The 15,550-nt window shown below is 28.7% G+C and overlaps 4 protein-coding genes across 13 annotated transcripts in view; 1 reads left to right on the forward strand and 3 right to left on the reverse strand.

Moving 5' to 3' along the window:
• Positions 1 to 3,349, reverse strand: part of LOC107995857 (catenin delta-2) — a 39,301-nt gene extending 35,952 nt beyond the window's left edge. For 7 of the 9 annotated variants that reach the window (XM_062082104.1, XM_062082103.1, XM_062082101.1 and 4 more), the window contains exon 1: positions 1,990 to 3,343. Coding sequence is in view for 1 of the 9 variants with exons in the window: in XM_062082100.1 (XP_061938084.1) it covers positions 1,114 to 1,193 (80 nt within the window). In the remaining 8 variants the exon portion in view is untranslated. Of the gene's footprint in view, positions 1 to 1,113 lie in introns of all 9 variants that reach the window. The other 2 variants (XM_062082105.1, XM_062082100.1) reach the window with 2 other exon arrangements.
• A 345-nt stretch (positions 3,350 to 3,694) lies between these two features.
• On the reverse strand, positions 3,695 to 5,620 carry LOC107995997 (replication factor C subunit 4). The gene is made up of 6 exons (XM_017053840.3): positions 5,412 to 5,620; positions 5,064 to 5,339; positions 4,253 to 4,646; positions 4,064 to 4,177; positions 3,921 to 4,004; positions 3,695 to 3,848 (listed from the first exon to the last, which is right to left on the reverse strand). Exons 1-6 carry the CDS (start codon positions 5,522 to 5,524, stop codon positions 3,756 to 3,758), a joined length of 1,074 nt encoding a protein of 357 aa, XP_016909329.1. The 5' UTR covers positions 5,525 to 5,620; the 3' UTR covers positions 3,695 to 3,755.
• A 228-nt stretch (positions 5,621 to 5,848) lies between these two features.
• Positions 5,849 to 11,469, forward strand: LOC107995996 (tyrosine-protein kinase transmembrane receptor Ror2). 2 transcript variants are annotated; one of them, XM_017053838.3, is made up of 6 exons: positions 5,849 to 6,423; positions 6,506 to 6,696; positions 6,763 to 7,024; positions 7,101 to 7,361; positions 7,448 to 7,635; positions 7,800 to 11,469. In XM_017053838.3, the coding sequence occupies exons 1-6, from the start codon at positions 6,363 to 6,365 to the stop codon at positions 8,799 to 8,801; spliced, it is 1,965 nt and encodes a 654-aa protein (XP_016909327.2). In that variant the 5' UTR covers positions 5,849 to 6,362; the 3' UTR covers positions 8,802 to 11,469. The 2 variants fall into 2 exon arrangements, with proteins under 2 accessions (XP_016909327.2, XP_016909328.1); XM_017053839.3 differs by having other exon boundaries at positions 7,101 to 7,343.
• Positions 9,949 to 15,506, reverse strand: LOC107995992 (RUN domain-containing protein 1). Its single transcript, XM_017053834.3, has 9 exons — positions 15,105 to 15,506; positions 14,909 to 15,002; positions 14,662 to 14,829; positions 14,360 to 14,540; positions 14,206 to 14,300; positions 13,363 to 14,118; positions 13,184 to 13,281; positions 13,005 to 13,099; positions 9,949 to 12,914 (listed from the first exon to the last, which is right to left on the reverse strand). Exons 1-9 carry the CDS (start codon positions 15,257 to 15,259, stop codon positions 12,808 to 12,810), a joined length of 1,749 nt encoding a protein of 582 aa, XP_016909323.2. The 5' UTR covers positions 15,260 to 15,506; the 3' UTR covers positions 9,949 to 12,807.
• Between the last annotated feature and the right edge of the window lie 44 nt (positions 15,507 to 15,550).

A 15,550-nucleotide genomic window follows, 5' to 3' on the forward strand; every position in this document is an offset into this window, starting at 1 on the left:
TGTGTACATCATCGAGCGATAAAAGACGATGGGACTCCCGTCCGAGCAATTAGGCGGGTCGAGGGCTTGTCCGCGAGTTCCGCGGGGCGGAGAGCAGAGCGGGCAACCGCGAGCATTGCTGGATACCTCGCCCCTTATCCAACCGGATACATAAATAAGGGAACGGGGGTGTCGGTGACTCGGCGAGATGCGGTAGCGCACACCCTCGATAGTTTTCTTAGTTAGTTTCTTACCGTATTTTTAATCTTCGATCCAGTTTCCAATATATATATATCATAATTATTATTACATAATATTATCACGTAATTAGAATTATCAAAGAGATGGTTCTTATATAAAATTAATTAGTCGTTAATCGTGCAAATTTATGTACGAGTAAATACGATGTTATATATTTGATAAGGAATTCGCTGCAATCGTTGAACTGCTTATTGCATTGCGCGAAAGTATTATATACATAGAAGGGAGGAAGATGGTGGAAGAAGGTGGAATTCCGATAATTGTAAATTCGCGGAAATAATAACGATCTATCAATGTTCACGCCAATTATTGCCTCAATTATTAATCTATATTCAGTTAGAAATGAATCTTTAATTCAAAAAGCAATTACAACGTCATTAACGCCATACCAGCTTGCTCTCTATTAAGAAATTAATTCCCACACTGGGATGCAGGATTAAATCATATTTTCACATTATCGGGTCAATATAACTCGCCCTAGTATGCGTCATCTAACGACGCCCCGGAATTTCCTTTTATCTCCATGAAAGAGACAATCGTCCATGAATTATCGGCAATTTATATATATATATATATATATATATATATATATATATATATATATATATATATATATATATATATACGCGTGATTATCGTAGAACGGAATTGAATAATTTATACATCAATTTTATACGTCTAAATAAATGCGTATATCGAAAATAATGTTAAGATAAATAACCTATGTAGGGCGATATATCTCGATTATTATTTGTAAACTAAAAATATTTCGACTCGACGCGCGTCACTTACTCGTATTTCTCGTAATCTCTCGAATGTTATAACCTTGACAAATTACACTCGTGTATGAGAAAAAAATTCGATCGCACAAACCTTTCTGTCGCGCTGAAAAATGTCAGATGATATCGGTGTAAACTACTTCTAGCTCCAATGTATATTCTCAAAAGGGTCATAAGTCACACCACTGAATGCTACACCACTTTGAATTATGTTGGCATGCGTGCGGTAGACGCGCGGCATCGAGTGTCGCGTATGCTTCAAAACAAAAACAAAGCCCGCGTCTATTCTCGAGAAATGCTATTGTACCGGGTAACAAGTGTAATCTTGCCACAGTCGACTTGATCAAAGATTTTTTTTTTTAACAAAAACAGATAATTCGACTATAGCAGCGAATACTGGTCAGATCTCTCTGACAACCGCGAGACTTGTTCACGACGCCATTTCTTTCGCACCGATTGGTTTGTCAATAATTGCGATTCTCGATCGATATAAGTTATATCGATCATTCGTAGCGGATCATTCGTAAAATTACATTTTCGAGTCAAATATGTAACACTCGTATATTGCAATCGATATTTGCTCATGTATCATTGAATTAGTCTCGGATTTATCGATAACGTTATCGATCCATATCGTAGATATCGATATCGAATTCAATTGTGCAATCAAATGGGAAATATACAAAATAATACCCGAGGAAAAATACTCGATTGCGCTGAATTTTAACATGTTGTGTTTATTATAGCTATTTATCACATTTCAATTTATTATTGCGTGAATTATTGAACAAATAATCTTTCAAACAGTCGCGTACCTTTACAAGTACGTTTCATGAACGCTATTTTTACGCGACTATGTTTGCAGGTTAGAATACACGATTCGATTAAATGCTTGTTCCAGTGACAGCTCGTACGATATAGTTAATTCGACAATTATATATAAATTCGTTGCCATATTCGAATCACTTACCTTTTCTACGATATTTCCCACGTTAAGAATCCCTCGTCACATTCCAAGAAGTTTTGTCGCACGACGTAATAAACCGGCGACAAATCCGCAAATTCGTTCCCTCGGCCGGCCAATACGCGTCCTGTGTGTGTCATCCACCCTCTGTCCACAACACGTTTTCTTCCACACCACTTTGTTTCACGTAAATCAGCCTCGAGATATATCTAATTTCTTTAAGAAGATATAACAATTATGTAGGTAGTTCGAGTCGCACAGACAAATGTGCGACGATAATGCTCAGTATCATCGAAAGCCTCAGAGGCAAAACGAGAGATGAAACGAGAAACGAACCGAGAGCCACCCTACTAAAAGAATCTCTTCTGTGAGACGTATATCCTTTGTCATCGATGGTCGCGCAATAGTTTATGAGTACACGAAAAGGAATGGCCACTATTCTGATTCACGCACAAAAAAATCACACGAACCGCACTGCGCGTATTCGATGTTGATACTTCCACGAGAGCGTGCCGACTAGACGACGATAAAATCTCATGCCAGCAGACACCACCACCGCCGCCGTCACAAGCCGAGATTTCTTCGCCGGGAAAAACACGTACACAGTCAGCAGCGTCCACACAGACAAGAGAGAGACTCACAATCGGTGACTGTCTCATACGCCGAAGAATCCAGCGTGTGATAATACGTTCGATTGTAACCGTTGATAGTGGAATCCTCCCGCACCAGGATCTCGTTCCGAGATTCCGAACATCTCCTGTACACACGCTCTCCGTCGGATTCTTTCTTCTTGAATTCCTCCTTGTCTCTTTCTTCCTCTCAAGTTAATATCCCTACGTTTTTCGAGACTTTGCTCGTCTCCTACGAGTCGAATCGAGTTGAAATTAATTCGCGCGAGTAACACCGATCAACTCAATGGCTCTTTGGAGATCCTCCTGTCCTGGCATCCTGGTACGGGCGTCGTTTCTTCCGTGGAATCGAATCGTCTATTTCTCCGATCGACGGAATTATTTGTTAGCGTCTTAAGCTTTCGTGACAAGAGAATGAGACACACGCACGATACGTGGCCTTTGGAAGAAACGAAAGAATACGGAGCACTGGCTGCACTTTTTTTTCTTAGCCGTAATTGTTAGGCCCGTTCGCGAGACGATTTCGACCAATATGGGCACGTAGTATGATTTGTCAAGATTCAATCGTTCACGGAACACGATTTTGAGCGTGCACGTGCGGCAGAGTACGCAGAAACCGCAAGTTTTTTACGGACACATCCCCGACTTGTCTCCTCCTCGCCAACGCCTACACGATACACATTGCACGCAGCAACGACGCCCCTACACGCCGATGACAGTGATTCTCAAACTATGGCGTCATTAAGAGTTATCCACCGATAGATTGCGCGACAGAGCTAGAAAATCGCTTCTTCCCTAGATTTGAATAAACTTGGTTATTTTTATCGTAAATTACTAATAAATTTTAAATTTTATTTTGATTATTATTAAATGAAAACTATAATACTTTTTAAAGACGTATTGAATAAAAAACATATTTATTCCTTAAATATTTAATACATATACAAGAAATTTTCTAGTAAGAGAAAATAAAACTAGTACTAGGGAAAAATATATACTCATAGGGAATACAATATTAGCAGTTGTTTCACTTTTGTGTTTAATTTCAGTTTATTATTTTAAAAAAGAGAAATGCAACAGAATATGTAAAAAAAATAATAAATATTTATTGATATAAAATAAAAATTTGAAAAAATATAATAGTTATACTAATTCATAAGCTTTTATAATACCGCAACAAATATTGATAAGTTGTATATATTCATTTCCACCATCTAACAGTCTATAATTACATTCCTGCAAGTAAAAAAATAATAAATGAAAAATATGTACGTTATATTTATTTTACAAATAACTTTATACTCTTACCCCAAGTGTATCTGCAATTAAAGCTTTCTGTTTATCTGTTAATTCATTGGAATATATAATTCTTTCACTAAGTTGTTCAATAACCTGGAACAATACAATAAAATATAAACTGAATAATTGTAATAATTTATTTAAAACTTTACCTGGGATGTAGCATATGCTTCTAACATAAATTGATCGACAAATTCTTCTGCTTTGCTATAATCCTTCGTTTTACATACATCTATTAATTCATCCAACCATTTGTCAGGTACAATCTATAATTATTTTATTACATAATGAAGATACAATATTGTTTCATTTTATTATTTAGAAAAATAATTATATATTACCCCAATGATTTCAAGTACATCATCAACAGTAATTTCAATGTCCTTGCCTTTTAATTTTGTAATTGATTGTAAACATGTTATGGCACGTCTTAAATCTCCACCCGAAACTTCAACAATTTTTAATAAAACAGGTTTTTCTACCTTTAAATCTTCCTCTTTACATATATATTCTAATCTCTCAATAATTTTATTTTCTCCCAATGGTTTAAATCTGAATTTTGTACAACGAGAAGTCAAAGGTTCTATGATTCTTGATACATAATTACAAATCAAACAAAATCTAGTACTATGAGATTCTTTCTCCATAGTACGACGAAGTGCAGCTTGTGCTGCACCAGTCATACTATCTGCTTCATCTAAGACAATAATTTTGAAAGGAGGACAACTTTTTCCACTGAAAAAGAAAGAAATTATTTTCTTTTATTATGATAAATTCTTATTTTATGTATTTATAATTTTGTATTAAGTGTTCTCAGATTATATATTTATCATAGAAATTATAAGAGCAACATAATAAAACTATTAAAGATAAATTTTTTTGTTTGCTTTTAATATAGGACCAAAAGATTAAAACTTTAAAATACTTTTGGCAATATGTTTAATAAATAATAAATTTCAGCATGTTACTTTCTAGTTGGCAATACAAATTACTAAACACTTTATAGTAACTCCTGATAACAACTAGCTTATATAAATTCTTCAAATAGCTTATATATGTAGCTCAATGATAATTCTCAGACCTTTTACTTAAACATCATTGGCTTTTATTAAATAATTTTAATCATTTAGATTAAAATAATAATAAACATACTCATCTCTCATACCACCTGCTGTAAGTTGTGCAAAAGACTTGATTTTTTCTCTTACAACTTGAATTCCCCGTTCATCAGAAGCATTTAATTCTAATACTCTTTCTTTATAAAGACTACCAAATAATTGTCTAGCTGCAGCTAATATAGTACTTGTTTTACCAGTTCCAGGTGGACCATAAAATAATAAATTTGGAAAATCACCTCCTTTTAAACATTGTCGTAATACCTCTACTACTTCTGTTTGTTCAACAACATCTTCTACGTTTTTTGGACGACTGTAAAAAGAACGAAAAAATTTAAATTTAAATAATAAATAAAAAATTTAGGTTATATTAATGTATGCTTACTATTTCTCGACCCATGGCGGTGCGGGACCATTACGTTCTTCTTTTGAACGTGAATTCGAAACTTTTTTGGACTCGCCGGGACCTAATTTACCAGTTTTTAAAAAAGCTTGCATACTCTTTTTATCTTCAGTTTTTTGCAATAATTTTACCTTAAACACAGTAACGGAAGTCTCTTCCCGCGCATTCTGCTGCTAAGTTGTATTATACCAACATTACTAGGCAAAATTTTCTGGAACAAGTTATTTTTATATATATATAAAAATATATATTTTCAATTATATTTAAAATTATTATTAATTTAATTAATTTCTTTGCTCACTTATAATTATAAATATTTAATATATCTTATAAGTTATTAGAAATATCTTTAAAGAAATTAAACGATTCCTCGATTATCGAGTACAAATACAATCCTAGTTCCAAATTTTTGTTAGATTAGTAACTACTTACGGTCGTTACAAAACGAGAAAATTTACCATTTATTCATCGTACCCCAATGTTGTAAATAAAAGGCGGAATTGACTATATTAGTTAATTACATATATGATAGACAAAAACAAGATTTTTCTTAAAATAACTTAATTCTAGTTGCTATTCAAATTATGTGTTCGATATTATAATTCGTAATTGACGTTAGTTCATTTTTAGACTATTTTTGTTAACAGTTTATCGTACTGTCCTCCATCGAAAACAGTTTAAAAAATTGGAATCAATAATTGTAATATTCATTTTGTGATCATTAGATACATTGAAAAACACGTTCAACTAACGCGTAAAATGGAGTATCAGAATCGACTATGTATGAAAAAATATTTAATTTACACAATAGATTTAATGCTTTTTAATATAAATTAAATGAACATCGGTATCAGCGTATTTCTCATATAAAAAAATTTTTTGTAAACATGTGATATTTTCTCTTGACATTCTTTTAAACTGTATATATAAATAATGATGTTCTGGATTGTTTCTCTGGTAGCAATCATTTTGCATTTCAGTTCTGCACAGACTAGTATGTATTTTATATATATATATATACATATATAAAAAAGCATAACTCAATGAAAAATATTTTGAATTTATATTTTTTATAGAACCTGAATCACAAGGTTATTGTGCACCATATAATGGGAAGATTTGTAAGAAATATTTAACTGGAATTGGAAAAGTATGGTTTAATGATTCCAATGATAATCCTGGAGGATGGTTAAATGAACGTATTACAACTAATTTATGGGAAGAATTGATACAACGATTAGTTGAACCATGCCGTTCAGCTGCAGAAGTATGTATTAGTATTAGATTAATAAGAATGCAGAAAAATATAAAAAATATTATTTGATCATTTCAGAAAATGTTATGTATGTATGCTTTTCCACAATGTCACAACTCAATTGGTCTACCTTTATGTTATGAAGATTGTATGGCAGTACGTCATCAATTTTGTTTTAATGATTGGGCAATGATAGAAGATAACAAACAGAGGGATATTTATATCAGATCAAGAGGTCATTTTACATTACCAGATTGTGAATCACTGCCAAAAATAATCAAAGGAAAAGTGACTTGTTCTCATATTCATTTAACTGATATGAATGAAGATCTTGTTACATGTAAAAGAAATTTAAAATCTTTCTAGAAATTGTTAAATATCATCATATATAATTTTTTAATGAAATATAATTTTAGATGATTGTATCAAGGGCAATGGTAGATTTTATATGGGCAAAGTAAATAAAACAAAATTAGGCTTGGATTGTCAGTCATGGAATGCACAAATACCACATAATCATGATAGACCACCAGATGTCTTCCCTCAAATTCGTTATGGAGAAAATTATTGTAGAAATGCAGGTGGAGATGAACCAATGCCATGGTGTTTTACTATGGATCCTCATATACGATGGCAATATTGTGATATTCCTATATGCGGTAGGCATTTAATACCTGGTATGACACACGAAGATAGAAATACTATATAATATATAATCATAGTAACATAATATATACTTAATTGTAATTTTCTTTTAATGCAGATAATATAACAAATAAAATTCCAGAAATAGATCCTAAAGATTTAGTAATGGATACATTATTTACTCCAATGTTTATATTGATATTGTCTTCATTAGGATTTGTAATTATAACTGGAACTTTATTATCTATTATTTTAAGTCATAGACTTCACAAAAGACATCAAGGATATAATCCTACAGATAATCAGGTATATCAAAAGTATTAAATTTCTATTGATTATATTATTATCAAATCATACAATTTTAAAAGTACAATGTCCAGAAAAATATTGCTGAGTCTGGTCTTTATAATTATCATTAATAAAATAATAATAATGCATGTGTCATATTGTTACAATTATATAATTTTCAGTATGTCAGTATTGATTTGGACAAACTACCAAGTAATGATGCATACCATAAAACAAGTGCACAACTTAATCCAAAATTGGAAAAACTTGAATTTCCAAGAAATAATATTATTTATGTTCGAGATTTGGGACAGGGCGCTTTTGGTAGAGTATTTCAAGCAAAAGCACCTGGTCTTGTTCCAGGTGAAGAATTTACCAATGTTGCTGTAAAAATGTTAAAAGAAGAAGCATCAGATGATCTGCTCAAGGATTTTGAACGAGAAGCATGTCTTCTTGCCGAATTCGATCATCCAAATATCGTCAAATTATTAGGTGTATGCGCTTTAGGTCGACCGATGTGTCTTCTTTTTGAATACATGGGTCGTGGTGATTTGAATGAATTTCTCCGATCTTGTTCACCGGGAAATTATATTATTCGAAGTCTAGAAAAAGATGAACATTTCACAGATTCTCGTTTATCGCATATGGATTTGATTAATATTGCACTTCAAGTAGCATCAGGAATGGTATATTTGTCAGATCGAAAATTCGTTCATCGAGATCTCGCAACGAGAAATTGTTTGATCAATGATCAAATGATTGTAAAAATAGCAGATTTCGGTTTGTCGCAAAAAATCTATTTACAAGATTACTATAAAGGCGATGAACAAGATGCTATTCCAGTTAGATGGATGCCTTTAGAAAGTATATTGTATAATAAGTATACCGTTGAATCTGATGTATGGGCGTTCGCGGTGTGCTTGTGGGAAATATTTAGTTTTGCGCTCCAGCCTTATTATGGAATGACGCACGAAGAAGTTGTAAAATATATAAAAGAAGGCAATGTACTCCAATGTCCCGAAAATACTCCGCCGGCGATATATGATCTGATGAAACTTTGTTGGAACAGGAGACCATCAGATAGACCTACTTTCAGAACAATTTATAATACTCTTGATACTATAAAATACAATCTGGAAGCAGAAAATAAGTCGGATAGTGTACCATTGCGTATTCACGTTTAAACTTGTTGATAATTTGTCTCTGAAGGAAATTCAATTATTTATACAATTATGAAATAAGTGATATTTATGGAAAGAGATAAAGGTAAGTGGTAAATTATACTAGATGTTATATACAACTGCCTTTGTTATGTTTGTTATGTAGCCTTATTAAATGAATTAATATATATTAGAAATGTATCAAACTAACACATATTGGCTACTATTATGTTCACAAGAATGATTGCATGAATGCATCAAGTCAAATTTGTAAATTGAAAATGAAAAAAAATCTTTTTATTTGATTTATATCTATTATTCTTGTAAATATACTTACTATTAAATTAATTTTTTTTATAAAATATATTTGCAGTTATTAAATTTAAATGCAATTTAAAAAGATAATCATAATACTTCTCTATTATAGATTATAAAATTATTAACAATTTATTTTTATTAATAATTTATTTAAATTTATGTCAAGACTAAAAAACTAAAGACTGCTATATATGAAGAACATATATATGTAATTAAGATACTGTATGAGTGTTTTAAAGCGATTTTTCGCACATACAAATTTTGATCTTGCATTGCGTTTTGTCTATTGTGATTTTATGCATTCCGTCAACGAATTTTACAATAATATATATAACACGTTACTAACTACCACTAAAAGAATACATATTTATGACAGTCCAATTTAATATTAAAAAGGAAACAAAATGATACAAAACAAAGATTTCAGTGGTAATATTGCAATTACAAAATGTTTATTACTATGTAATAAGAATGCAAAACTCAATGTTTTTTCTAAGCAAATAATAGATTAATTTGTGTGTTGCTATAAATATTAACTTGTTTATATTTGCAAAGAAGAAAATAAAAGTATGCTTGTGAAAATTTATATACAGTATTGCTGTTACTCTTTTTGAAAGATTTCATAAAAATGATTTCATAATACTGAATTTCCTTAAACAAAAAATATAATAATGATGCTTAAAATATTCATTTAATATTCTATCAAAAAATAAAATTTCTAATTAAAATTTCTAATTAATAATAAACATTTAATAATTAAGAATAATCAATTTATATGTTTTAATAATTATGAAGATATTTATATTACCAAAACAATTTTTATTATCTATGAGTATATACTTTTTTATTTGACTCTTTTTTTAATGCATTTTTATGAAAAATTGAAAAAAAAATATTTAGTTGAACTAGTTGACCTGATAATTATAAGTATGTGCATAAAGATTTATATACATATATAATTGTATGTATTAGTGATGTTTTTTCAAAATACTTTTTTTATTTTTTCAAAATAAAAATATATTAAGAGACATACATTATGTTATGAAAAACAGGCAAACTTTCCTATATATAAATATATATATGAAACAAAAAAATAACAATGTTTTATTAAAGCCTAAGACAAATAATATTGAATTTATATAACTATGTGAACAATTTGGCTATAAAGAAATGGGTTTATATTTAGCAAAGTTATATGTAAACTGTCATTAATTGTTAGATGTTAGATCGTTGCTGTATCAAAAAACATAGCTTATTTAATGTACGAAAATTAATATCATTAAAAGCTATTATGACGAATGTTACAGTAAAAAAATAAAAAACATTAAATGAGTGTATACTGTGCAACTGTTATACATAAGGTTTGAAAGTAAATTATTATTGTACTGTAAACTATATTTAAATGAATGTTTTACTTGTAACATAGAATTAATTTGAAGTATTTATTTTATAGGCATACAATATTATTAAATGAAAAATGAAAATTTAGTTTAAACTCTTTCTCATCTGTATTCTATGTTGATTCCAATTTCTTGTGATATAATTTAATATTTTTTCATTAATATTAAAATTATTTATTGGTATTTTATCATTGCATTTGCATTCCAATAGATGTATCTCACTCATCAGTATTTTCACAATATATATATATATATATATATATATGTATATATATGTATGTGTTGCGAAGAGCATATTTATTTGTGAATGTTGTATCCTATGCTTAAGTACATAGATATGTGTAATATGAATGTCATTATCTAGTTGATTTCAAATTAATTAAATCATTTGGTTGAGCATTAGAAATACGATTTACTATATACAAAAAGTGTGAATGCAATATTCAAATGCTCTTCCACAAATCTTTTTATACACGACTTTTATATTGTGAAGATGACAAAAAGAATTTTTACCAAGCCTGTGCTCTTAAATCTGTGTATTTGTATCCTGTATGAGTAGAATTGTACATGATAATATGATATTACGATAATACGTGCACGATACGTATTATCTATGACCAAGAAATTTCTGGTATTATATACTTCGTTGAGTTCAAATGTGTTATTAACGATAGTAAACTCTATTCTGAATTTTATGTACAACAAACTAATCTGTAAAAACATAGAGATTCCTCGATACTCTATAAATCTTTAACGAAATTCATACATTTACAAAGAGCAATCGATTACATTTTACTTTATTGTAAAAAATCATATTTAACTGAGCTAATAAAAATTATGTACCTTATTACGAATTATATTATTACGAATATCGAGGAATTATCAATGAAATACTACGAACATGTTGAAAAAACTGCTATGAAACTTTTACTGATGTACAACTTTTACAAGAAATAAACAACCAATTTCGTATATTCTATAGTTTTTCTTTATTTATATAAAAAAATGGAATATTGGGACAATAAATTGTAAAAAAATAAATACATTGTTCCATAAATATATTTCCGCAAATTTTTTTCAATAAACTAACGTCAAATCATGGTATATAAAAAGCAAATTTATATAATATAATACAATCATACAATTAATATTCTTATAGCTACCTTATACGTGAAATATCTTGTATAGGCGATACAATAGTCGCATAGATATCTTAGGAAACTACTGTTTTAAAATAATGCATGTATTTTAATAAAATGTATATCTTTTTTGAAATAATATTCATAAAATTAGGAACAATAATTTACTGCTGTGTACATAATATTTGATATACGTATATATTTTTAGCTATATAATAAAAAGGAATAAATTTTCTCATGATTAACTAAACGTTTATATACAAATCAATTATAAAATTCTATAAAATGTAACAAAGATAAAATATTAGCAATATATCACAATATTAAAATTTATACACATTAATAAATCAATTACAACATTATTAAATTTAATTATTACTTCAACGATATGTTACCATAAAATTAAAAATTAAAAAAAATGCACTTATTTAATTTATGGAGTATTAAAAACAACTTTGGTTTATTCTTTGGATTTTGATAGATTAATTCTTAATATAAATTAATATGATTTTCTTGTAATGAAATTTAGTATCAAGATCTTAAATTTAATCACAGTAAAAATCACGTTCATTAATTTTATAAATCCCATTTAAATTTACAATATTACTTTTTAAATGGTGTAAATAAAATTTTTTATTCCAAATTTATTAATTTATCGAGAACGTGCAATATCCAAAAATATAGTTCAAAATAACTAGATAATGTACATATATTTCAGTCCTTATTGTTGTCAGGCAGCGTTATATTATTACCTGTTCTGCACTTTATATGTATTATAAGATTATAATTGATACTTTCACGTACGACATATTATTACTTTTTATTTTTTGCATGATACTTTATATTCTCGAAATAATGTAATTAAATAAAAAAACTAAATTCTAAAAATATGAGATCAAAATACTGATATTTTAAGTTATTACATTATTGCATTATAAGAATTGTTTAATAATAAATATTCAAAAAATAACAAAATGTTTGCAAAATAATATTTAAAAATTATTTAAAAATATATACTATCATAATAGTACATATTTTATTTATATATTAACATAAAGTTAAAATATACTGTTTGTTATTTACTTAATTGAAAAATCTGATATTTCATTTTTAGTTTGCTAAAAATAAGTACCTATATTTTCTCCTAAATATAGTATTTAATATTTTTCGCGATCAAAATGCATCTTTTATATTCTGAAACTGTCTTACCGCCAAATCAACTGGTAGATCAAATTTGTAACTAGTAAGGCGATCGAGAGTATGAAACGCATCTTGGAAACCTATTTGTAATAATAATATAAAAATATTCAAAGATAGATCAAAATATAATCCAATAAAAATAGTTATTTGTACATTAATATCTTAATTACCTGTTTTTATAACATAACTCCATGATGTATAATGATTTTCAAGAAGATATTGACATTGTAAGATAAGTTTTAACCAAATAACAAGTTTGTTAGTGCTAATAATAAAAGAAATATAAATTTTAAATTTTTATTCTCATAAAATAATCTTTAATTAATTTTTTTGTAAAATGTTTACTTACTTGAGAGATGCACATATAAATGCTTTAAAATGAGAATCATAACTTCTTTTGTATGGACTGTGTGATGCAATAATGTTTCCAATTGTTGTTAATAAACTCTAAAAATTATAATTTTCTTATAAAACAAATTTTATTTAAAATCAATTTGAAAAAAATATTATCAAGCATATAATAACTACCTGTTTAGAAGAAACAACTCTTCCACCTGCTAGATCGAGATTAAAACTTTGAGATAATTTCTGTGCTGGACTAGAATTGTAACGATGGCCATTTTTAATTTCATAATATTTCAATATTAATTCCCATGCATGCATTAAATTAGAAGTAGAAGAATTTCTTTGAGGAAAACATCCAACAAATGGTACTACACTATTAGAACGCGCATCAGACATTAAACCATGTTGTATTAAATCACGTATGGAAGTTGCTAAATGCTTCCTTACAGCGGATGTTACTCGGGCATTGCAATGAGACATAGAATCTGAATCCGAAGCGTAATCATCTTCATTAGCAATATCGTCATCTTCTGGATGACGCTCAACTTCGGCAATAGTCTCTATAACATGTTCAACTGCGATATCTAATCTTGTTCTTAAATCGCGCCAATTATGTATAGAATTTTTCTTAAAGTTTCTTCGAACTCGTTCACTACCACAACCTAATTGAGATACTAGGAACATATGTAACAGAGCTACAACTTTCTTAACAGTGTTCAGAGTTTTTGTTCTATTTTCTTCATCTGTTTTTTTGTTAAATGATTTTTTAGCATAGGAAGTAGAACCAGCAGAATTTGTATGTACTGGACATGCACAGGTACATGCTAAAGTTTCTGTACTAACTTCTCCTTGAAGATAATTTATAAAACGTTCTAAATCTGCAATTTGTGTTTTTAATTGTGATACTAATTGCTCTTTCATTTTCAAAGGACTAACAATCTGTAAATGATTATAAATTATTTTTTTTTTTTAATTCATTAATCACTATTTTTTTGATAATTTATTCTATTAGACAAAACAATTTACCTGGCTTATTGCATAATCTACTTGCCATCTTAAATCATCAACTGGTAATTTACAAAGATCATCAACATTGAAATTTAATTTTTCTTTTAAATGATCTGAAGAAAATAATAAGATCAGAATAGATTTTAATCAAGTATTTATCTAAAAAACTTACTTATTATGATATTCTGTCTCTCTAATATCATACTTTGTGGTAAATCTGCATCACCAGTTTCATAGGCATACTTTTCTAGATCTTCTAATTGAGATTTTAATTGACATATTAATTCTTTTTGTTTTGTTCTTTGTAATGCCATTTTAGATTCAACATCAATATCATTTATTACTCCAGATATCTATTAAGTTATATAAAATATATAAAAGATATAAAATATTGAATTATTTTTTTAATAAAACAAACAATTTTAAGAAATTAATAAAACATAGATAAATATAGCTAATTTTTATGTGATTTACACTTTGTTTGCAAGACATTGGAGAAGTTGGGGTAATTGATCTGCTATCAAGTGATAAATTATTTGGAACATCTGGTATTCCCCTAAAAGCAAATTCTTCTAATTCTTTGAGCAATGTTTCTTTTTCATTTGCTGGTGCATCTACAATTTGTCTTAAACGAAATTGAACCTAAGATAATCAGATTTTAAACATTAAAACATTGTATTTTGTAACAAATACAAGTTATAATTTCATATTTATTTAATACCTGGGCAAAGTGAGTAGTCAGTGCTATAAGAGATGAATTAAGCATTTCTTGCTCTTCTTCAAGCACTTTTAGCCTTTCCATATCATATGGTAAACTATTAGAATATATCAAAAATATTTGTAAAATTAAATTTTTCCCTCAGATATATAATTAACAGTAATAAATATTGTATCTGTTATATTTATGAAACACTTACTTTTCCATATTATCGATATATTTATATTCATCAGCAAAATCATTATCACCGTCATTTGCACCAACGGGTGCCCATCTCTCGCCTGATGGTCTATCACTTTCATCCGAGTTTTCGATATCCTCATTTTCACTACCTTTATACTCGCCAGAACTCATTTTCCTATTGTTTACGATCCTAATTTCTTTCGAAAATTCTACCTTGCGTTCATGAATCTTAATTAATCTCAGTTATAATCGATATAACAAACGTTTCAATGTATGACAATTCTTTTTTCTATTTGTACATATTACATAAATTTAATTTTTGTTATAACACATTAGAATGTCTTGTCTTCAATTCTCATCACGCTTAATCCATTAATTAACTTCTGCGCACGTGTACGAATGAAAACGTCACTTGTCGCTGTCGATTTTGCGCCAGCTAAGGCGCATTCTCATATCAAACAA

This window comes from Apis cerana, linkage group LG11 (assembly GCF_029169275.1).
Source record: "Apis cerana isolate GH-2021 linkage group LG11, AcerK_1.0, whole genome shotgun sequence".
In the NCBI taxonomy this organism is placed as follows: Eukaryota; Metazoa; Arthropoda; class Insecta; order Hymenoptera; family Apidae; genus Apis; species Apis cerana.